The sequence below is a fragment of the Suncus etruscus genome, chromosome 3, assembly GCF_024139225.1.
Source record: "Suncus etruscus isolate mSunEtr1 chromosome 3, mSunEtr1.pri.cur, whole genome shotgun sequence".
Lineage (NCBI taxonomy): Eukaryota > Metazoa > Chordata > Mammalia > Eulipotyphla > Soricidae > Suncus > Suncus etruscus.
This window is the reverse complement of record NC_064850.1, coordinates 133,741,061-133,766,278: the sequence shown is the minus strand read 5'-3', so window position 1 is coordinate 133,766,278 and position 25,218 is coordinate 133,741,061. Positions and strand designations below refer to the sequence as shown.

Below are 25,218 nucleotides of genomic sequence, written 5' to 3'. Positions count from 1 at the left end.
TATTAGGTGGCAAGTAAGGGAAACCTGCCTTGAAAGCAAGCTGTTGTTGTTTCCTAGTCATCAGGGTGCCATATAATCCCACACTGGAACAAATTGGTGCTAGGACAGCATTAGGACCTCCCCATGTGGAAGTTTTGATTCCTGGTATAGGTGCAGAAAACAATGCCAGTTCCAAAAATGGAATCCAAGAGTCAACGTTGAAAGGTCAATTTCCAATCAACTGAGGCATAAGTCAATTCACTCTGGCAAATATTTTGAGATTTTTAGTAGTGCTGTTGCTTTATATATTTCCCCCCATGCCCCATGTGCTGAATAATCTTCCTACGTGCAAAATGACTGGTGTGGGTTATGGAAAAAATACAGATATTAGATAGCTTCATACAGGCAATAGTCATTGCTATTGGCTAAGTTCAATATTTAGAATCAACAAAGAGTATAATACATAAGGATTCTTTAATAGAAACATACATAAAACAAGGTTATGTATTGATCTGCTGAAATGTTATGACTAGAGGCTCCCAGGACTTAATTCACATTTCCCATGGAAGCAATCATTCCATATTTAGTGATAAAGTACTCACTGTCATTTTATAGAAAATAGCAAGCATGAACAATAAGAATCATCTGTATCATTGTACTGGTGTTCATTCTAAGTTCCCATTTCTATCAAACCACTTGGGCACAAGAATAGCTCATGGGGCATTTTGCTGATGCTTTCCTGTATTGATGGCTTCGAATATTAGTCACAGATACAAAAATAGACATAGGAGATAATTAATATCTGTCCATTCAACAACCAAGTCTCATCTGTAGAGACAAATACTGTATAGTCTTTAGACTTTTTGGGAAATCCCATTTGCTCTTATGTAGGAAACAAGTGGTTAAACCACCAGTCAGGGATCTTTCATTTACTCCTGAAAAACCAGCTTGGAAGCTGGCCTGTAGGGGGTTTGACATAGGCTATCCTTCAGAGAGCCTGCCAAACAGAAGCTAGAGAGCAGTTAGTTTAATACCGAAGCATCCCTGATCCTCTCTGCTTCAGTGAAGAGCAAAATTAGCTTTCCCTACTGCCACTTTCCTTTGCTATGTGTGAGCAAAGTTAGGGGGTTTGCTTACCAACAAAAATACTTGCCACAAAAAAGTGCTAGTGGAAGTAATTTTTCAAGTCTTTAGAACAAAGGAAATTAAATGGTATATGTCTTATCCTCCCACTATCAATGTGTATATCCTTTCTGGGTTTTATTTAAATAAATAGCAGAGGTGAATCAACACACTGTTTTATCATTCAAGTAAGTTCAATATAAAACATATCTAGCAAATGTCTCTTTAAGGCCAGAGAAACAAAGCAAAATTAAAAATGATATAACCTTAAAAATCAGGAACAAGGGCCCGGAGAGATAGCATAGCGGTGTTTGCCTTGCAAGCAGCCAATCCAGGACCAAAGGTGGTTGGTTCGAATCCTGGTGTCCCGTATGGTCCCCCGTGCCTGCCAGGAGTTATTTCTGAGCAGACAGCCAGGAGTAACCCCTGAGCAACGCCAGGTGTGGCCCAAAAAAAAAAAATCAGGAACATATTTGCCTGTCCCTGAAGAATTTGTTTCAATGAACAATAATCAATGTAAAATAAAAATTTACTTTGACAAAGTTAAAATCATTTAAAAAATTGATTCACGCCATTTCCTTGTCAAGTAACAATATTCATTTTAGTAATTTTGAAATAAGTTCATATGTTTCTACCATGATATTCTCATTTATTGTTTAACTATTTTTTAAAGAAGGAACATTCTTTTGATCCCTTTGTAATTTGTGCTAGAAGAATATGCTGTGATAGCAACTAGTGGACAATAATAAATATGGAAAGGAAATAGCACCATTGTATTAGAAGGCTTGGAAGGACAATTAAAAAGTAGCTGCATTTAGCAGAGGAAACAATTTTTTCACATGGTCATTTTCACATGTTTTGCTCTATATAAAGCCAGGTTGAAGGACCAGAGCAATAGAACAGAAGTTTGATGCTTTCCTTGCATGTGACAAACCTGGTTTTAATTTCTGGCATCACCTGTGGTCCACCAAGCACTGCCAGAAGTAATACCTGAATACAGACTCAGAAATATCCCCTGAACACCACTGAATATATCCCCCAAAATAAATCACATGGAGAGGTCAGAATGATAGCAAAGTGGGTAAGGCACATTTTACTTACAGTAAATTTGGGTTCTATCGTCAGTATCCCACGTTATCTACTTGAGCACCAGCAGGAGTATTTCCTAAGTGCAGAGCCAAATGTAACCACCGAGTAACTTCTGGGTGTGGCCCAAATTTTCCACTACCTCCCACCAAAACTAATCAGACTGTACACTTTTTGTTGTTGCTGTTGTTGTTTTTTGGGCCACATGCTCAGGGGTTACTCCTGGCTCTGCACTTAGAAATCGCTCCTGGCTTGGGGGACCATTGGGCTTGGGAGACCATCTATGATGCTAGGGATCGAACCACGGTTCATCCTGGGTCAGCCGCATGCAAGGCAAACTACCTACTACTGCGCCATCACCCTGCTCCTGTGCACATTTTTATATTAAAGCTTTTTTTTCTGTAAACTTTGGCAATATTCTAAAAAATTGCTTTTCACATATTTCTAGTAATAACTAAAAACTCATTCTATAACATAAGATATGGAAGAAAATTAAGATATAAAGATAAGTATACAGAAGTTCTAATAACTGAAAAGTATTTACAGACCGTAAAAGATATTAACCCAGAAGTATTATCCCTGATCACCAAATATGAGCTGAGAATGAAGATTAGGAATGTGATAAGCATTGAAAATAAGGAAATGAAAATGTGGTATCTGAAATGAGAAACTGCCATATGTATCAACTTACTTCCTAAAGGCAGTTCTGGGTCTAGACTAACATAAGAATCTATTTGACTCTCATAGTTTCTTTTTTTTTGGGGGGGGGGGCACACCCGTTTGATGCTCAGGGGTTACTCCTGGCTAAGCGCTCAGAAATTGCCCCTGGCTTGGGGGGACCATATGGGACACTGGGGATCGAACCACAGTCCTTCCTTGGCTAGCGCTTGCAAGACAGACACCTTACCTCTAGTGCCACCTCACTGGCCCCATCTCTCATAGTTTCTTAAAATATATTTCTTATTTTAAGCTCATTTTAAGTTCTTTATTTAAAAAGTAAAGAACAAAGGCAGTTGCTTAGATTTTTTTTTTCTAGTCAGACTGAGTAAGATCTTACTGCCAAATCTGGTTTCCCCATAGAGGTAAGAAGAAATTTGGTTGTTTTGCAATGAGAAGAAGGCCTTCATTAGGAATTCATGACATAAAAGAATGATCTAACTTTACAGTGTCAAGAGATATTCTGGAGAGACCTACATTTTTCCTTACAATCTACCTGTATTCCTACCTATCCCTGCCACCTCTTCCTCCAAGAAATTAAAAAACAGCCTGCTCCAAAACAGCTTTCACTACAAATTATTTAGCTTTATTTGAATCAATGTTTCTTTCCTTTTGTTCAACCAATGCTTTTCATATTGTGGAGCCAATTTGGCAAACCTATCCATATTCAAAACTATCTGAATAGAGTATATACAGACTCACTGTCACTCAGTGGCATTGCTTGACAAAATTTTTTATTAAATAATGGGTTGTTACATAAAACAAGGAGAGGCCAATATGTAGGGAGCAAAGGCTGAAGCTCAATGTGAAAAGAAGATCCAGTCATCCCTATTACCTCAGTCCTTCATTTAATAGCAAAGCTGGAAGATCTATAGAGTAAATCTTGTTTTAGCTTCCCCTATAGTGCAAGCGGCATTGTGTCCTCACCACACAGGGATAGGGTGGAAATCACTCCTAAGGTCCTTTAGCTCATTTCAGAAGTTCAATTGAACAGAGAAGCTCTAAAATAAAGAGAATGTCTAGACCAACAGCAAGATTGGCATCGTAGCCTGGCTTTCCCTCATCTCCTCCTATCACCCAAAAATGTTATCTTTGCCACCTATGCATTTTTCTCTTTGGAAGAAACAATTTATATGAGTGGGCTTTACATCCCTTGAAAATCACTCATTCTAAAAGCAGAGAGAAAATCAGAGTATGAATAAAGCTAGGCTCTGCTCTGGGTGCAATGTAGGTTAGAAAGCCAGTAGGAAATTTCTGGATATTTACGGGGGAGGGAGAAAGGATAGGGGAGGACAGAAACAGAATAAAAGGAAATACATTTTTTTCATTTTTTTTTTTTAGTAAAGAAAAGAATGCATGTGCTAGGTAAGTACTGTTCTTTTTTTTTTTTTTTTTTTTTTTTGATTTTTCGGGTCACATCCATTTGATGCTCAGGGTTACTCCTGGCTAAGCGCTCAGAAATTGCCCCTGCCTTGGGGGGACCATTTGGGATGCTGGGTGATCCAACCGTGGTCCTTCCTTGGCTAGCGCTTGCAAGGCAGACACCTTACCTCTAGCGCCACCTCACAGGCCCTGTAAGTACTGTTCTTAAATGGTAGGAAATCCATGTATAAATCAGAGGAAGCAGCTGCTGCAGCTCAGGTGTCCTAAGAAATCAGAGAGCCTGTACTCATTGTCCTCACCAGCACAGGGCAGGTTCCAAGACTAGAACAAACATTAATTATCTGATTAAGTACATGCTAATCACCGAGTACTTGACACCTTTTATCTTAATGAAGAACAATTAACCTGCAATTAGTTATATTCCATGTAGATTACCACTGGGATTTATATTGTGGATATTGTCCTTGTATAAGTAACGCTGCATTAAGTGACTACTGTGACAATAGTGCTTTCCTTTGCTAAGACCTGTCTAGAAACTCTATAAAGCTTAGTAAAGTTAATGGTGGGAAAAATTATGAATACAAGAGCTGCCCAAGATAAGAGAGTATGTTTATCAAAGGTCACAAGAATTTTTGTCTAGTTTTATTAAAATAAAAACTCTCCAAATTCAATAATGGCAAGACTTAAATTCTGACAAAAATGAATAACAGACTATAATTTAGCAATCAAGTTAGTGAGAAAATGGAAAGTCTGGACCATACACAGGAGGTTAAGGGACAAGAAAAGTAGAAAGAGGTTGCTCAATGGTTTCTAATCATGTTTCTCTGGAGCATTCCACTGGAGTCCAGAAAGAGCTAACACCCAAAAGACTCCAGGAGCCACACCCAAAGTTGCAGGATAGAAGTTCCTGAATGTTGGTTGTTTTTTTTTTTTAATATTTTCTTTATTTAAGCATCTTGCTTACAAACATGATTGTATTGGGTTTCAGTCATAAAAAGAACACCTCCTTTCACCAGTGCAAGATTTCCATCACCCATGTCCACAATCTCTCTTCCCCCAACCCCCACCTGTATTTGAGACAGGCATTCTACTTCTCTCGTTCATTGACATTGTCACCATAATTTCAGTATAGTTATTTCTCTAACTGGACTCACCACTCTTTGTGGTGAGCTTCATATAGTGAGGCAGTCTTTCCAGCCCTCAGCTTTATTGTCTCTGGGCATTATTAAATAATGGCTTATATTTTACTTAAAACCTATAGATGAGTGAGACTATTCTGTGTCTATCTCTCTCCCTATGACTTATTTCACTCAGCATAACAGATGGGTACATCCACGTATAGGAAAATTTCATGACTTCATTTCTCCTGACTGCTGCATAATATTCCACTGTGTATATGTACCAGAGTTTGTTTAGCCATTATCTGTTGAAGGGTATCTGAGTTGTTTCCAGAGTCTGGATATTATAAATAGCACTGCAACAAATATAGGAGCGATAAAGAGATTTTTGAATTGTATTTTTATGTTCATAGGGTATATCCCTAGGAATGGTATAGCTGGGTCATATGGGAGCTCAATTTCCAGTTTTTTTAGGAAAGTTTATATTGTTTTCCATAAAGGCTAGACCAGACAGAATTCCCACCAGAAGTAAATGAGAGTTCCTTTCTCTCCATATCTCTGCCAGTACCAATTGTTCTTATTTTTTGTAATGTGTGCCAGTCTCTGTGGTGTAAGATAGTACCTCATAGTTGTTTTGATTTGCATCTCCCTGATGATTAGTGATGTGGAGCATTTTTGTGTGCCTTTTGGCCATTTCTTTCTTTCTTTGAGAAAGTGTCTGTTATTTCTTCTCTCCATTTGTTGACGGGATTAGATGATTTTTTTCTTATTAAGTTCTGTCTATACCTTGTATATTTTCAATATTAGCCCCTTATCTGATGGGTATTGGATGAACAGTTTCTTTGATTCTGTGGGTGGCTTTTGTATCGTAGGCACTATTTCCTTTGAGCTGAAGAAGCTTCTCAGTTTAATATAGTCCCATCTGTTTATGTCTGTTTCCACTTGTTTGGAGTCTTTAGGGTTTTCTAAATATAATATCATGTCATCTGCACATAGTGAGAGCTTGATTTCTTCTTTTTCTCTCTGGATGCCCTTGATATCTTTATCTTGCTTAATCGCTATGGCAAGAACTTCCAGCACTATGTTGAATAGGGGTGGTTTGGGAGGGTAGCTTTGTCTTGTACCAGAAGGTTTTGGTGAAGAGGACCCTGGGGCACTTACTTCCATCCAGTGTTTCACAGAAGGATTTGTTCCCAGAAAGATTTTTAATTGAACACCTTTTGTAACTCCCCTAAGTAGAATAAAGGAGTGGATATGCAGGGTGATAGCTCTAAGCTACTGCCTTTTTCCTTTTCATGGTATTGCAAAAACTAAACTTACCTATTTATTCTCAAGCTAGCATATCCCAAATGAATTTCTGTTTTCATCTTTATGCCCTATTTAGTCCTTATATTTAGCCTCATAATTAGGGAAGCAAGGTTTAGTACACTTAAATCAGCTACAGTGTTTACAAGTAAATGACACTGATACTCAAAATCTAGTTCTTTCAAATCCAAACTGCATATACTTTTATCCAAATAAAATGTCCTTTCTTCTGCCCTTTCTCAAACTGCTGCCATTTCTTAAACAGTACATAATAGAAAATTTCTCTAAAAGAACTACTTCATCTCACTCATTCATTATAACAAAATAACGTCATAAGCTGTTAGAAATTATTCTAGTTTCAATATATTTGTTTCTCAAGTATATATATCACAGTTTATTTGCAGGTGGCTTGGGAGTGGGAGGTATACACCCAATTTTCTACTCAGAGATCACTACTGGCAGTGCGCTTGGGAACCATATGCGGTGCCAATGGATTGAAGCTGGCTCAGCTATGTGCAAGGCCAAGTGCCTTAACATTGTGTTATCTTTTTTGACCTACATTAGATTCTAAAAATGCTGCCAGGGATGGTAGAGATGGGGTGTGAGTGTGTGCAGCTGAGGCTTTTTGCATTGGAGGTGGGGCTCTCAAAGGGGGTCATGTCCTTTAGCTGTGTCCATATCCTGTTACTTTGTTCTCAGCCATCCTCTGAGTCAGAAACAACATTACCAGTGTTAGAAGACAGCATCATTTTGATATTGACTTTTATGATCCAGGTTTACAAAGGCAAATATCACATACTTGAGTATACACTGACAGTAATATACATTTTAATTATTTTTATTAGAAAATTTTAGTCAAATAAAGCAGATCAAATTCTCAGGCTAGTGCAAGACGCCTTATAGAGAGATCTATAAGGAAAATCCATTCAAAAGCAAACATGTGCTTTCCAGATTTATGTCTTTAAGAGCATCAAATACCAGCATATGTTCAAATCATTTCTGTTTAGGGATTTTCTAACTCAACAGATAGTGAGGGACATTATGACCATTCTGGAAGACTTTTCCTGAGAAATAGTACCTGATTAAGGCAACATATTATTCTGATTAGATTGGAACTTTCAGCCCAGAGTAAAAATAGGGTTGGAAAGATATTTTTTTCTTCACTTCTAATATTATAATTCATCTTTCTCATCCCAACTAGAAACATCATAGAAGTATAATTTTAAGGACTAATACTGAATGCTTGAAAAAGTTTCTGATGACCTCCCCCTTCTCTCATTTGTAGACGACTTTTACCTTATACCTTACATTATTATTAAGACAATGACTCCAGAATGAAGTTCAGCAAAAGAAACAAAAGATATGTAATTAAAAATATTATAAATTGCAATACCTCAATAAAAACAATTTTTTAAAAAAAATCCAGAAACAGAGATTCCTTTAAATTTTTAAAGTCTAAAGCTTGGCTGGAGTGCTTAGAAATTACATAAACAAGTAGATTTTCCTCCTTTATAGTAGGTGATCGCCAATGTCTTAATCACTCGCCTACATTATAATAAAATATCTTTACATTTCTACTTTCCAATACAAATGATAAAGTTATTCTAATGAGTCACCCAATATAAATACTGTAATATAATTCAATTGTAATCTATTTTGTAAATCATATACTGCTCAGTAATGTGAATGAGGTCAGAGTGAGAAGTAGTAGAACTTAAGGTCAGAAGTTTGCAATTGGGAAAGCAAAATACTTTGGGGGGGGGGGGTTAGGTCACACTCAGCGATGCTCAGTTATTACTCCTGGCTCTGCATTCAGAAATTGCTCCTGGCAGGCTCGGGGGTTCAAGTGGGATGCCAAACCTGGGTTCACCCAGGGTTGACTGCATGCAAGGCAAACACCCTGCCACTGTGCTATCGCTCTGGCCCTAACCAAAATATACAAAAGAACACAAGAAAGGAAATGTTCAGTGAAAATCGTAATGGTGTGAAAATAGAAAAATTCTACTCTCAGTATAATCTTATACTTCATTTTTTGGGAGGGGGGTTTGGGTCACACTCAGCAGTGCTCAGGGGTTACTCCTGTCTCTACACTCAGAAATCACTCCTGGCAGGCTCAGGGGCCTATATGGGATGCTGGGATTCGAACCACCATCCTTCTGCATGCAAGGCAAACACACTACCCTTCATGCTATCTCTCTGGCTCCTTATACTTCATTTTTATCCTCGATTTTTACCCTACAGTGCAATTGCAGGAGTATAGATCAACATGTCAATATGTATATATGACTTACCACTCCACTACTCTTATATCCCATGCTCTTATTATTTTCAGTAAACAATTTTGTTTTTACCCAAGCTTAAGAATCATTTTTATTGTCTTTCCTAGTTTTTTTTTCTTTCATTACTCAAAACTCCACATATGAGAAAAAACCCCAGTGGCGGTTTGTCAGTCTCTTAACCTGTTTCACATAGAAAAGCTGATTCATGTTATATTCACATTATTTCCAAAGGTATAATTTCATGTTTCTAACAACATAGTACTTCCTCCATCTAATAAACCAGTTACTTTATCTAGTCATCTGCAAACACTGACATGATTCCATGTGTTTACTATTGTGAAGATGCTGCTATAAACAGCATGAGCATCTTGCTTTCAAATCAGAATTTTCACATATTTTTAATAAATGATTGGAAATGGTATTGATGGAACACAACATATTTATTTATTTATTTGCCACAACAATTCTCAAGTGCCAGTCCTGTTGGTTCATAGGGGCCGTATGTAGCAGGCACTAGGGATTGAATCCAGGTTTGCCAATGCAAGTCAAGCATCTTAAGCCTGGTGCTTTCTCTTTAGTCCCTATTTTCAATTTTTCAAGGAATCTCTATATTGTTTTCACTAAAAACGGTAGGAACACAATTCATTTTATAAAGCTAATCTGCAGAGACTATTAATACACTAAGTTATGCCTTTAATTATGACTGAGATAAATGTCTTAAAGGTAGTTATGGACTGAGTTGTATCCTCCACAAATTCACATGTTAAAGTACTAACCACCCAACATTATGGTATTTTAGGTAGAGTCATAGGAGGATGACTAGGTTTAAATAAAGTCTGAGAACTTACCTCCATAATGAAATTAGAGACTTTGCAAGAAAAGGTGAGAAACCAGTCTCTCTCACTTTTCCTTTCCACCTGAATGCAGGCAGGAAAGATGATGGGAGCGTAAAGGAGAAACTATGAAGATGGCTATCTACAAGCCAGGAGAAGGGCTTTCACCAAGAATGAAATATCCCTACCTCAAAGACTAGAAAAATGCACACGTCATTTAATCCACCTATCAGATAAAACATGGATGTAATTAATATTATATTATAGGATCCTTAATGGTAAAGAATAAAGAGAAAGTTAAAGGACTATAAATCCATGTCAAAACTTAATCGGTGCACCAGGGTCTGGAGTTTGTGGAGCATCCCTTGAGAGTGATATAGAGATTTGGGGAGAGCATTGCTAAAGCAGGGTGTAGGTGAGCATATACCAGGAGACTAAGAAAGAGACTAGTTCTAGACCATACAAAAAGACTTTAAAAGCCTAGCTTAGTCAAACACTTATATTGCTTGAATTTTGTTTGTTTGTTTTGTTTTAGAGTCACACCTGGCAGCTCTCAGGGGTTACTCCTGGCTCTATTCTCAGAAATCGCTCCTGGGAGGCTCGGGATTCAAATCCTTCTCCAATGCAAGGCAAGTGCCCTACCTCCATGCTATCTCTCCAGCCCCCACATCGCTTGAATTTTAATTCAATGAGAAAAGAAAATGCCTCAGAGGCCATTTTTTATTTTAATTTTTGGTTACAACACAGTGTGGTTTCTAATGTGATTATATATACATATATGTGTAAGGTTATACTTTAAGTAGAATATTTTTCCTTCTATAAATAGAATATGAAATATAGCTTTTATTTATTTTTACTTTTTAGTAAAAACAGTAAAGTGGGGCCAGAGAGAAGATACAGCAGACAAGGAACTTACCTGTGTGAACTTGGGTTCAATTTCTTGTACTTAAAATGGTTCCCCAAGCCCCACTAAGAGAGATCTCTGACCACAAAGTCAAGAGTTCTGATCACTGTTAAGTGTGGTCTTAATATAAAACAAAACAATAACAATATTCATGTACATTAGGGAGAATATAAATGGCAGAAAAACAAATTGAAATCACCTGTAACCTTATTAGCCTAGAGAGATAAACTTGAAGATATTTATTCAAACATATTAAGTCATATATTTAGTATAAATAATGGATTAAGGAGAGTAAATCCCATCCATCCAACCTTGAACCCTGGATCCCAGTCACAGAAATGGCACAGTCCTTCACAACAGCTGCAAGTAACAAACCCCATCCAGGACAACCTTATTACTGCTGGAACACCAACGAGTGCCAGCTCTAATATGATATCCTGACAACGAGGAAAAGGGGAACAACTTGACTTAAGAGCAGGTTATCCTGGCCCTCTAGCCACTGATAAGACAAAATCAGAAGACTTGTCACCCGCTGATAGGTCCAAAAACCAAGAACGCGATTTACAGAGGACTGGCTGCTAGAACCATGACCAGACTGTATATATCTTGGGACCAATAAAAAAGCCCTAACCTAGGGTTTGAACTACGACCTGCACAACAACCATGATCCCAGTTCCAAAGGTCTGGCAGAGACCATTGTAAGGGAATGGGGCTTCTGGAAACACAAGGAAAGGCATTATCCTAGGTGCCATCCCAGATTTAGTGCCAAGACCAAGACCAACAACCACAGAAGATGGACTAAAATGATATTGATGGAACAGAACTTCTACAACCACTAAGACTGACTTCATCATAAGTCCCACCCCTGTAACTGTGCCGATACTGAGATTGCTAGATACAGAGGACTCACTATATCACCCAGGAAGGACCAGAAGCCTCCCAAACATCACAAATGGACCACCGGGAGAATAAAGGATCATGAACAGAGTCTATAGTGGATCCCATGACAATATACTTCAAGGGCGGAGAAACCCCATACATCTTAGGCCATGTGAATCCCTTTTTGAATGACCCCAATATTTACTGTGCCTGGGCAGGGGGAAAAATCTTGTTTATTTTTCATATATTACTTTTTATCTTCATGTACTACTATTATCATTTTATTTACCTATTTATTTTTGGTCGATTTCTTTGTTTTAGTGTGGTTATTGAAGTTATTGCCCCATTTATCTTTTTTTTTTTTTCCTTTCTTTCAGATTTTTGGGAGGCACCAGGCAGCGCTCGGGGATTTTTCCTGGCTCTGGGCTCAGAGATTGCTTCTGGCGGGCATGAGGGACCATGTGGGGCACCAAGATTCGGGCCGATGACCTCATGCATGAAAGGCAGACGCCTTGCCTCTATATTATCTCTCTGGCCCCTTCTTTTCCCTCTTCATGTGCTATGCCATGGTGCCTATCTCAAGATCGCGGCGTTTTTTTTTTTTGTTTTGTTTTGTTTTTTGTTTTTTTTTGGTTGTGTATTTGTTGGTTTTGTTCTGTTCTGGTGGTGCTTAGCGTTCGCGTTGGAACTCTTTTTTTTTTTTTTTATAATATATATAATTTTTATTTTGATCATAGTGTCTTACATATTGTTGACAATAACATTTTAGGTACATATTTACATATAATCAGGGGGGATTCCCATCACCAATTTGTCCTCCCTACACCTCCGTTTTTGTCCTACCTCCCATTTCCTCTTCCCTCACCTCCAGGGCGGCTAGAATATGTGGTCCCCTCTGTATCCAACCCACTACTTAGTAGTCTTGCCCCTGTTTGGTCTTAATGCCTCCCTTATCTCCCCCTCTAATTGTAGGCAGGACTAGCTAATTCAAGTTGCATGATTTTGCCTGAAAAAGAGAAGATAAATAAACTGGGGTAAGAGTCTGATACTCCAAAAATGGATGGAATCCTTCTAGAGGCTCTCATCATCGATTTGGGAGATGAAGGAGAAAAAGAAGTTGAAACACTCCACCAGTACCAAAAAAAAGAGTCAATTATCCAGTGGGGACTCCATCTATATCGGTAAGCACCACAAAAAAAAAAAAAAAACAGATGAAAAACAAAGCAAAACAAAACAAAACAAACAACCAAAAACCAAACAAACAAACCAAAAACACGCCATGGTCTTGAAATAAGAAACATGGCATAGCACGTAACGAAAGAAGAGAAAAGAAGAGAGAAAAAAAAATAAGTATAATTGGGGACCACGATTTCAGTAGTCACACCCAAACAGAGAAATCGACCAAAATAGATAGGTATATAAAAATAATAATAACAATAATAAATGAAGGGAAAAATATATGTATATATGAAATAACCAAGGTTTTGTGGTTTTTGTATTTTTGTTTTTTCCCCTCCTGCCCTGGCACAGTAAATATTGGGGTCATTCTAAAAGGAATTCACTTGGCCTAAGAAATATGGGGTTTCTCCGTCCTTGGAGTATACTGTCATGGGATCAGCTCTAGACTTTGCTCAGGATCATTTATTCTCCCGGTGGTGTTTTTTTTTTGTGTGTGGAAGACTTCTGCTCTGTCCAGGGTGATACAATCAGAGCTCTGTGTGTAGAGGTCTCCGTATCTGCACAGATCCTGAGGTGGGACTTATGATGAAGTCAGTCTTTGTGGTTCTAGAGGTTCTGTTGCCTCAGTGTCGTTTTAATCCATCTTCTGTGGTTGGTGATCTTGGTCTTTGCACTGAACCTAGGATGGCTCCTAGGATAGCATCTTTCTTTGTGCTTCCAGAAGCCCCATTCTGTTGCAGTTGTCTCTGTCAGACCTTTGGGACTAGGGATCATGATTATTGTGCAAGTCATAGTGCAAACCCTGAACTAGGGCTTTTATATTGGGCCCAAGGTGTATACTGTCTGGTCGTGGTTCTAGTAGCCAGTCATCTGTAAGTCACGATCTTGGCTTTTGGGCCTACCGAATGGTGCCGCGTCTTCTGGTTTTGTCTTGTCGTTAGCTGGTAAGGTATGCTAATCTGCTCTCAGGACAAGTTGTTCGCCTTTTCCTCATTGTCAGGATATCATGTTAGAGCTGGCCCTTGTTGTTGACCCCGCAGTATTAAGGCTGGCTCAGATGGAGTTTGTTTCCTGTAGCTGTTGTGAAGAGCTGTGCCAATCCTTTGACTGGGATCCAGATTTCAAGGCTGGATGAATGGTATCTAATCACCTGAGGTCTAAGCTGATTCCACATGACATATTTTCAAGGTAGGAGATATCCCTGTATTGTAAACAACTATGAGTTCCTATCTCTAGTAGATAAGAGCTCTTTTTGTTTTTTATATATATATATATATATATATGTAGGATTTCCCCTTTATTTAGTGTGTCTTTGCAGGGGGAAGTGGTGCTACATTATATTGTCGGTGTAGCTGGGGGTGGACAGAGGGTATAACAGACACAGGTCACATACCCAAAAATGATAAAAATAAAAATTAAAATTAAAATTAAAAAAAAAAAAGAAAGAAGAAATAAATAAAAATGTATGTGCTCGCAAATGTATATGTAGGACCAACATTTAAAAAAAATAAATAAATTTAAGAAAAGAAGAAAAATGAGTTCGCGAAGGTTTTAAAGGGCCAAAGTGGTGCAAAAGACTACCTTACATTTGGGGAAGAGCAGGTAACGAGGTGGTGTATTACAGGTCCTATGCCTATATTGGAAGTACAGTTTTTCCCATTGTCTTTTGGGTTTTTGTTGTAATGTGTGGGTTCTCAGGCATCTTCCTATCCCACCCCCTGACCTTCTTCAGGTTGGTAAAAATTTGCGGCAGGGAGGTCTTGGAAGAGTTCTTGCATTGGGGATACTTTTGGACCTAGGTCCGGATTCAAGTAACAGTCCACATTAGGGGGAGTAGGTAGGGAGGGCCTCGCAGCATGAGTCCGCAGGGGAGTTGGCTGTCTTTTCTTGTCCGGGACGAGGTGTGGGTTTGACTGGGTGTCCCTTCTCTTGGGTGCTGGGTACTGGTTCGTTGGGGTAGGAGGTCGATCTTGTTGCCTAATAGATTAGGAACTGAGGGTGAAGTGTTTTAATATAGAGGGAGGTCTGGATGGGATTGAGGGGTGGAGGGATAGTTGGGTTTCCAGAGGGGGGAAAGGGTAAGGTGTATGGAAGGGGTAGGGAGGGAGAAAAGAGAAAAATACATTAGAAAGAAAGGGAGAAAAGAAAAGATAGAAAGTAAAGAAAAGAATAGAAGAGAAAAAAATCAAAAAGCAAGTGGTGAGAAGAGAGGAGAGAATAACAAGGGAATGCTAGTTCGCTTGAATGTGTTCAGTGAATAGAGTATGTAGTTTGAGTCTGTTCGTTGCTGTTACTGCTTTGGTGGTTTGACTGGTCACGTGCTTGAAACCCTAAAAGAAGGTAAACCTAGAGATAAAGTGTATGTTAAAGAGATTTCTCAAAAAAATAAATAAATAAATAAATAAATAAAAAAATAAAGAGTTTTCTCGGGGTCATCTTGTAGTGCAAACTAGGAATGGTATCCTGTGTGGTATCCCGAGCTGCCATCTTAGCTTGTCCGCCCTTTGTATCCAAGAACGCCTGGCCGATTCCGCGCCTCCCGGGTTCGCAGGGGACTCGCGTTGGAACTCTTAATAGATATTTGACACTGCATTTCGTAGGGGTCGTGTGTTTCACCTTCTTTTTCTCCTTCGCCTCTCAAATCGATGACGAGAGCCTCTAGAAGAATTTTGCTTATTTCCGGCGTATTAGACTTTTACCCCAGTTTATCACTTTTCTCCTCTTCAAACAAAACCACATAACTTGAACTACCTTCTCCTGCCTCCTAACTAGAGGGGGAAATAAAGGAGGCATCAGGACCAAACAGGTGTAAGACTACGAAGTAATAGGATAGGTACAGAGGGGACCACATATCCTAGCAGCCCTAGGGGTGAGGGAAGAGGATATGGGAGGTAGGACAAAAAGGGAGGAGTAGGGAAGACAAACCGGTGATGGGAATCCCCTTTGATCTTATGTAAATATGTAACTAAGATATTATTGTCAACAATATGTAAGCCACTATGATCAAAATAAAAATTATGTTAAAAAACAGAAATTATTTAAATAAAAATTTAAATAAAGAAATTATTTTTAAAAACATGAAAAAAAACAACTTTCATTTATACAAGTTTATTTACAAATTAACAAACTGTTATTAAATAAATCACCAAATGGTATTTTTGTAACATTATTCTAAATATTAGGAAAATAAATTTTTGGACTGAGGCAGCATAAATAAATTAATCTTCTATTGTTGTAAAATAGTTGTTTTCTTATTAATTAATTTTTGATGAATATTTTTACAGTTAATTATTTGCAACCACTGTTATTTCCTTAGGAAGAATACTTGATGGTTTGTGGTTCAAGTTAGACATAACTTTTAATACGATCACAATATATAAGCTAAGTATAATCTAAAAGACTAACAATTTACATGTCTACTTACCCAGCTTTCACTATCCCTTTTGTTTCATTCAAGAAACATTTATTTATCTCTCATTAAATAGTGGAAATTGTTTTAAATACAAATGTAAAATGATAACTTAAGCAAGAAATTTACAGTCCATTTATTCTCATTATGAAATCCTGGGATAGAGTATTGATACTGATGCATCATCTTCTCTAATAAACACTAAACCTGCAGACTGGATTCCTCAGTGCTGTCATGTCATTTGTAAGACAAACAGCCCTTGAGAAAAAACCAGTTTCTCTTACCTAGCAGAGACCTCAAGTTATCATGAAAAATTATATTAGATGCATATTATAGTTGATTTGTCAGTGAGCTGCAGGAATTTAGAGAAAATAAAAATACAACTATTTATTAATTAATTCTCAATTTCAATGCACTTTTATTTATTTGGGGAATGTTCAGGGGCTACTCCTGGTTCTGTGATGAGAATTGCTCCCTTCAGAGTTCAGAAAATCATGTGGTTCTTAGGAGCAAAACTAAGGTTTCCTCATGCAAGACTGGAAATCTGGTACTTGAATTATTGCCCTACATTTCCTTTGTTAATGGAATATATTTAACAAATTATTTGTAAAGGCTTTATGGAGAAAGGAAAAATGATACCAATGTCACTGCCACTGATTTGCCCCTGTGATCATCACAAATCAGATTGTTCTTGGCAGAGGCAACATATTGATGGTTTCTAGGGCATACTACCATTGTTATTTAAAATAAAAAACAGAGTGAAAAATCTGGGCTTAACAGAAAGTCTCTGGCAATAGGACAGTAGATCCTCAATGACAATGACTCAGTCTAAACAGGGTTCCCCATGCTGTGTGCAGGTTACTCAATCTAACCAGGGTTACCCAGTCCTTTTATTTACCCCTTGTTCCCTCTCAAAACCACCACAGTTACTTACTGCAAGTTGGAGTCAGTTTCATCATTTTCACCAGTTGCCTATTTTAATTATTTAAATTCTATGATTGAGTGGTAATTGTTTTTCTTTTCTTTTGTTTTTTTTTTACCCCCTACTAATTGTTTTTCAATTTTTTATTTTCCCAATTAAAAATCCTCTCAAGATTCACATACTTTGTTTTAGAAGATATAACATCATCTTTTATTTATTTTATTATTTTTTTAAATTTAGGCACCTGATATAGAATATTGTCAATGGTAGGGTATTATGCAGAACACATTCATATACCACAGAACTCAACCAACATGTATGCTTCCCTCAACTACCATGCAAATGTTTCTTTCCTTTATCTATACCCCACCCCAAAATGATCACCACTGTGGTAAGTTTCCTACTGAGGTTCTCAGTTTTGAGTGCCTTTGAACATCTGTTAATTCCATAATATGATTCTTTATATATCATCTATGATGAAGATTATTCTGTGTCTATTCTTCTACCTATTCAGCATGATACTCTCTAGAAACATCCCTTTAAGAGCAAATTACACTGTTCCATCTTTACTTCCATCAGGGTAGCATTTCATTAGGGATATGCACCATGGTTTCTTAGCCCATTAATATGTTCTTGGATATGTGGATTTTTTTTCAGGTATTGACTACTGCCAGCTCCCCTTTTTTTCACAGCCTGAGGTAGAGGTTGGTTGGCTGTAGATTAAGACTCTGATGGTTGCTGATGCTTATCCAGGGAAAAGACTTTGATGATCTATGTCCGCTGTGATTTTTGTCTAGCTATGGAACACCTCAAAACTCATGAGAATTCTTCTCTCTTCTATGAAGGAGTTTTTCATTGCACAAACTTGTCCTTTCTAATGTTCAGGATTGATAGTACAACATGCGGGTCATTTGTCTTGCATGAGACTGAATGGGATCAATCCCTGGCAATCTAGATTGCACCCTGAACACTGCCACAAGAGAACCCTGTGCATAGAGTCAATATTAAGTTATTTTCCTAACCTGAAAACTAACCAGATCAGGCTCCACTACAATAGTATGTCAGCAAAAATTGTCAGTATTAAAATGGTAGTCACAACACCCAAGCAGGATTTTTTTCCTTTCAGAGAACGACTGTGGCCCTGGGACACTAGAATGCCTCAAACTTTTGCCTCATCTCTTCCTCAGTTTGCTGTTTCCAGGATAATGGCTCTCAACTTTGTTTAGGCAGTAACAGGAGCTTCAAATCTATTTCTCTCTATTATGAAAACTCCACAGGTTATTATCCACCCACTTTAAAAACATATTAATCAGAAGCCTCTATATCTAACATGAGATATATGAGATATTAGCTACTGCTTCATACTCATATCTTTAAAGGATTTCCTTCCATAAAGACACATACCTTCATGTTCTACAGGTCTGCTTTTATTTTCTTAAAAACGATATCTACTAAGTCTGAATGCATTATCTTACTCATTTCAAACTTTATATCATATATATCCATATTTTACATGTATCTATAAAATATATACTTATTATAGAAAGTTCAATATTTGAATGTACTCTCTTCTTACGTCAATACAAAAATAATTTCTAAGTTTACAAGTTGGAGCATGCAGCTAAAAATGGAGAAAAACTAAGAGCATTACCTGATAAAAGTTGGGCCAAAAAGTGCTAATGGCCAGTTCTGCCCTATTCCATGTACGAGTTGGATCTCCAGATATATTCCAGATTGGATTCCCTAATGGTCCATTATTGACCTTCACATAGACATTGAGTAATCCAGGAGCAAAATTACTCTTGCTAGATACAAAATAGTGAAAATCAATGCAGTGAGTGTCATTTTCTTTCAGCTGAGGTAAGAGAAGATGGGTTCTTTGCCCTTGAGGTCTCCCAGATGTATTCACCAACATAAAAGAACCTGTAAAAACATAATTAAGATAAAAAAAATCAGAGACTTTTCTGATTATTTCTGAAATAATAAAAATTACCATCATTTATTTCAGGGTTTACATTTTGATTTACCATACCCCTTACTTAGGTTTGAAAGCCATTATAATCAATCTTTAAAAACATAGAAATATGCATAATTTTCAGAACAATGCTGACTTATTTGAAGTCATTAACTATATATAAATACTTAAATTAAAAATAATTAAAATTATTTTAAAAATAATTAAAATAAAAAAATAATGAAACAGTACCTAAAATTGCAGTATTTCAAATGCTGAATATCCATAAGCAGATAGTTGCTATCATAGTGGGAAGCCTAAATTCTGAATCATTCTATCCTCTTAGACACTGTCACAGAGTGACACTACTCTATAATGGTACCATCACATAATATACACAGAAACTTTAAGAGTCTCATTTAATTCATAAGAAAAAGTTAACATATGGATAGGGTCTTTTGAATCTTAGGAGACTGTTGGCCACATATGACTTGGTATAAATACACTACAACAGAACACAGTTTTAAACATTATAATGCAGGGGCCAATAAGATAGTACAGCAGGTAAATCACTGATATCTGAGTGCAGAACCAGATATAACCCCTAAATATTGATAGGTGTGGCCCCTCTAAAAATAAGAAAAATACAATGCAGTTCAATTTAATTCTCTGCAATTCATTACCACCAAGCTGCCCCCAGCTCTGACAATTGATTTTTCTTCAAAAAGTAGGAGCATTCCCACCTAAGGCAGTCACTGTATTAACTGGAGATGGCCGAAGAGAAGGAAAAAGACACCCATTATCACCAATTCTGTTACACACCCTTTTAGAAAACCTACCCAGAGCAAGTAGAAAGAAAAATATAAAAGACATATTTATGCTAAGAGAAATAAACAAGAAAGTAAAAGACAATTACCAGTCATTTTCTCTCAGATATGTTACATAAATAACCAAAGCAAATGAAATGGAAAACAAAACACACATATCATATAGTTCAAAATATAATAATTAACAGAAAAAAAGGATAAGTGAGTGATATTTAGATTGCAAGGATCAACTGGATAAGACAAAGTAACACTGCTGATAGGTGAACAAATATATGTTATTTATAAATGTGTAAGTACATATTGAGCTAATATTTCCAAAAATATTCTTGTAAGGTAAATTAATAAAATTTGAAAGAAGAACTAGAGATAAAAGGTAAGGTAAAAGCACTTGTCTCACACACCCTGGTTCAAATAAAGACACACATATGGTGCTAGTGAGCAATCCTTAGAACAGAGCCAAGGAAGATTCTTTGAGCACCACGGACTGTGATGCAAACTCTGAACTTCATCATTAAGAAAAAAAATTTAAAAACAAAATACTAGGGCTGGAGCGGTGGCACAGCAGTAGAGTGTTTGCCTTGCATGTGGTTGACCTATGACAAACAGCAGTTTGATCCCCCAGATTTGCATATGGTCCTGCAAGACAGGAATGATTTCTGAGCACATAGCCAGGAGTAACCCCTGATCATCACAGGGGGTGGCCCAAACACCAAAACAAACAAACAAACAAATACTATTCAGGGCAGGTTGTACCAATGATTGCTAATTGATATGTAAATTATCGGACCCATCCATTGAATATCCCTTTTAAACCTTCCTTCATTTTAATCATAGTTTTCATAGCAACATATGTGTGTGTTTTATTAGATAGACTTGTGTATCGACATACATGTAAAATATTGAAAAAATTGGAAAAGTTATCCTCTTTATAAACTATGATTTTTAAGTAGAAAATAAGTATTACACCTTTCTAATTTAATAAATATAAAATTAAAACAATAAAATCATATATTTGTTATGAATGTATTGACGTTTATTAAGTAATGAATCTTAGGAAACGTTTTGTTTGAAGCTGTTATTATTTTTACAGTGCCCTTACATGCAGTGAGCTAGTTTAATGCCACTTAAAACAAATAGAAATCAAGTAACAGAACAATAGGAAGTAATTTGTTCAGATTATAGGATGAGTTACTGACAATAGCAAAACTTGGAATGTCTGAATTTCTAGCCTATTACTGACTCTGCCATGTTCCAATAAGCCCACATATCCTAATTCACCATTTGAGCATATATGTAGAAAATAAACCCTTTGCCATAGTGTAAGTAAGATGATTATGGTGATTATTTAAAAATTAAGAAACTTCTTAAAAGATGTACAAGATGCATTTATATTATTAAAACCAAGAAAAAGGGAAATGATTATCTACTGGGTATATATTCTACTAATAAAGATGGCCTGAAGATTCAATTTGGGGAAGAGGTGGGTAGAGAAAGAGAGTCAGTAGTAAAAGAGTACCATTGACATAATTAATGAAAATTTCTTTAAAGATACTCAGGGTCAATCAACCACATCAAAAATAGTTTATAGATGCTAAAACACACAAATTATAATATTTATGACTGCTTTAGTAAAATATCAATATATTTGTTCATTGTTCTTTCAAATGAAATTTTTTTATGTGCAAGAGTTATAATATATACCTCTATCATAAGGCTGAGGCTTGATATGATCTGAGGTCAAATCTGAATTAACAAAAACTTTTATCAAGGAATCTAGGTTGTTATTGTTTTTTCTTTAATATAGTATTGCTATCAATTAGATAACCATAGACCATAAAGACTGTAGAGTGAAAAGACTAAAAAAGAACCATCTGAATCCTATGAAGTTTCTTCTTTGAAAATTGGGATAAATCTTAAAGGGTTACTGTCCTTTGTACCACTCCTCTGGTAACTTTATACCACTACTATTTAGAAAAATCTCTGGGATTCCCTAAAATATGATTTTTTCAACTATTCCAGCAAAAAGTATTTTCTGAATGTTTTGTGCTAACATCTACCAGAAATTTATTTTGTGGTAAGATGCAACTCAGATGTAACCTAAGTTACAAATGCCCAAATAATGTCAATTTTGTAGCCCTTTCTACTTTTATCCCATATTAAGCAGAATATCATTGCACGTTATAAAACAGAAACAATTTTGCCACCCTCTTTAATGTGCATTTCTTTAACTCACATAAACTCAAAAAGATTAGCAAATGGCAATGCCTTGATATCCAAACACACAGAAGACCTTTTGGTGCCTGGACCATTTTTCCCCCAGGACATTAGAGTTTGGGAGTAATGAGAGCTAAATTTTCTGCCAAAAGTAGGAAGAACATATTGATGGACTTTAAAGCTAAAAACCCCACAAAAGTGTGGTTGCCAGTAGAAGTAGCAAGAGAAAATTTATTAATTTCAGCGTTGTTCCTCTTTCCACTATTAAGCTGCTTGAGAAACTTGGAAACAGAAGAACAAACAGTCAAGGTTTGGCTCCCTTTCTGAGTTTAAAAAGAAAACAATATTTACAGACAAGAAAATAGAAACCTGAATCATATTTTTAAGTTGGCATAAAATGGCAGAAAGTGGTCTCTAATAGAAGGCAATTACTTCAAGAACCTTCAGTGAAGAGAAGCTGGACCCCTAGGGCATATAGCTAAAAGATTTTAAGTACCAGACAGGAGTCAATGGGGCCAGAATTTTTTTATCAGGGTTATTACAGTTTCTGTTGGTTCTTGGACACAAAGTTACATATTTTGGTCTCAGCCCCATTTTTCTCAAAGACCTGAAATGTTTACACGAAATAAATACATTTGTGTACAGTTCTACTATGTCTACATGGCAAATGTGTGTGATTCCATGAATTCAGTTTTCTAAGATTAAGTATGGCATTAGTAGAAAGTTCTATTCACATGGTTACCCCTATCCACTTGCTCTTTCCATCAAGAATGAATTCTATGTGGTTTACTCCAGGCATAGGAAAGGCACTTTCTTCAAATATGGTTCTTCAGGGGCAGGAGAGATAGCATGGAGGTAAGGCATTTGCCTTTCATGCAAAAGGTCATTGGTTCAAATTCCGGCATCCCATATGGACTCCTGAGCCTGCGAGGACCAATTTCTGAGCACAGAGCCAGGCGTAACCCCTGAGTGCTGCCAGGTGTGATCCCCACCAAAAAAAACCCCAAAAACAAAAAAGAAAAAAGACAAATATGGGTCTTCAGTCCAATGTTTTAAAAGAAAAATATCTATTTTCTGGAGTAACTGTTTCCTATGATCATCCCTTGAGCAGTAACCCCCTTTTTATCTTACTCTTGTTTGCTTCCTCCAGAGTCTTTCAACTAGTATTTCTATGTCATCCATAATTAATAATTCATGAACAAAGACAATTAGGGCAATTCTTTCAGACAGTACAATAATAATGGCTGTTGGTAATTATTCTCATTATTACTGTTTCCCCACATCATCTAAATACAAGCCTTCTCTAAATTATATGCAAGCATTTTGCATTAGAGCTGTCATGCTACCACATATTTCAAAATTCACCTGATTTTGGCCAAAATAATTCGTTAAAGGTCCTTTATGGGAATAAACATTAGAATTTAAAATCATAAAACATTTGTCCTAGAGTCAGAGAGATAATAGATAAGTAAGGTACTTGCCTTGTACTTGGCTAATCTGGGTTCCACCCCCAATGCCACAACTGTACAGTTTGCCTTAATATTACCAAGATTCATGAACACAAAAGTCAAAAGTAAGCCTGAGTACTGCTAGGTATGGTTACCAAACCAAACCAAACCAACAAAAAACCCAAACAGTCCCCAATAGTCTTACCTCTACCAATAATGAAGTTTGAGGAAGGGAATCATGAAGGAAGTGTCATGAGAAGTTATCTCACAACTTTAAAGTATGAAAGCTGACATTTCAGCCCACATGTGCATTTTCTGACAGAACTGTACTGTGATTTAGGGAGGAGCATATGAAAGAAAGTATGGACAATGCTATTCAGTGCATTCTAGCAATAGAACCCTGAATTGCAAAGATTTGCATAAAGGAAGGGCAGGCAAAGGGGAAGAGAACTATTAATTTAATTATTATTGAATTATTGAACTATTAATTATTAACTATCTTCTATGAAGTGAAGTCAACTCATCAGGCAATGTTGGTCCCAGAGCATAGCAAGAAGGAAGGAAACTGAGGGTAAGAAGAGAAACACAAATATGAAATGATGGGGACCAGGGGCCAAGTGCTCTCCGGTGCATTGATAGTGTTAAAAAAGGGCAAAACTAAATATTCAAGCCAAAGGCAACAACAATGGAATCAAGAGACCAAAACTCTAACAATCTAAACTTAAAATAGGGTTGTTACACTGGCAGTCTGGGGTCGAGGGTGGCGTGGGATGGGATGTACTTGGGGAACATTGATGGGAGGAGGGAGATGGACACTGGTGGTGGGATTGGCCCTGATACATTGTATGTCTGAAACCCAACTATGAAGGACTTTGTAAATCACAATGGTTTCAATAAAATAAAATTAAAACTAATCCAAAGCATATATATGTATTCAATTTTAGAGTACTGAGTCTGTATTTTTACAAAATTCCTATATATCTGAATGCTTAAATTTTACCTCCTACTTTAATCTTTTGACTGTGAAGAAATTCATTTTCAAAGGGTAATTGGGTCTTCCTTTGTAGGTAATTTCTTACCTCGATTTTTCCCTACTATCCCCCCCACAAAAAAAGACTCCAACTGGGAAAAAAAAAAGTACCACAAAAATCATTTAAATTAGCATTAAAAAACTGTTTAGATAACAAAACACCTGTTAGTCTCTAGTATTAAAGTAGACAATTTGACTTAGAAGGAAAATTAAAAGAACTCCATGTAAAAGAGTCAGCTTCAAAGGGGAAGTCTGCAGGCAGCCTGGAAAGTCTTTAATAATTATTTAATTTATCTAAAAGGAAAACTCTTGCGAAAACAGTCAATGTTCACATTCTTAAATCTCTGGGTGAATTAAATTTAGCTTAATCATATCCACTGGCAAATATTTTTGATTAGACCATCCTCTATCACTGAAACAGCAGCTTTATAACTGCATCTACTTATTTCATTCTACCCCATTATTAAAATTTGCATTGGTGTGGTAAGGCATTATAATTTAAAAGGCTAAAAAAAAAGTGCAGAAAATATCTTACTTACAGTTGAGAAATTCTGCACACAGGAAAAAAAATGGAGTGTTTGCCATCATTCAGGGACAAAGAAAGTTGTGTGTCATTAAATACTTAGGTTG

At 36.8% G+C, this 25,218-nt stretch overlaps 1 protein-coding gene across 1 annotated transcript in view; it reads right to left on the bottom strand.

Moving 5' to 3' along the window:
- PTPRM (protein tyrosine phosphatase receptor type M) overlaps positions 1-25,218 on the bottom strand; it is an 829,551-nt gene that overhangs the window by 490,822 nt on the left and 313,511 nt on the right. Inside the window, exon 3 of the mRNA XM_049769948.1 lies at positions 18,767-19,038. Within this exon, the coding sequence (XP_049625905.1) occupies positions 18,767-19,038 (272 nt within the window). The remainder of the gene's footprint in view (positions 1-18,766; positions 19,039-25,218) is intronic.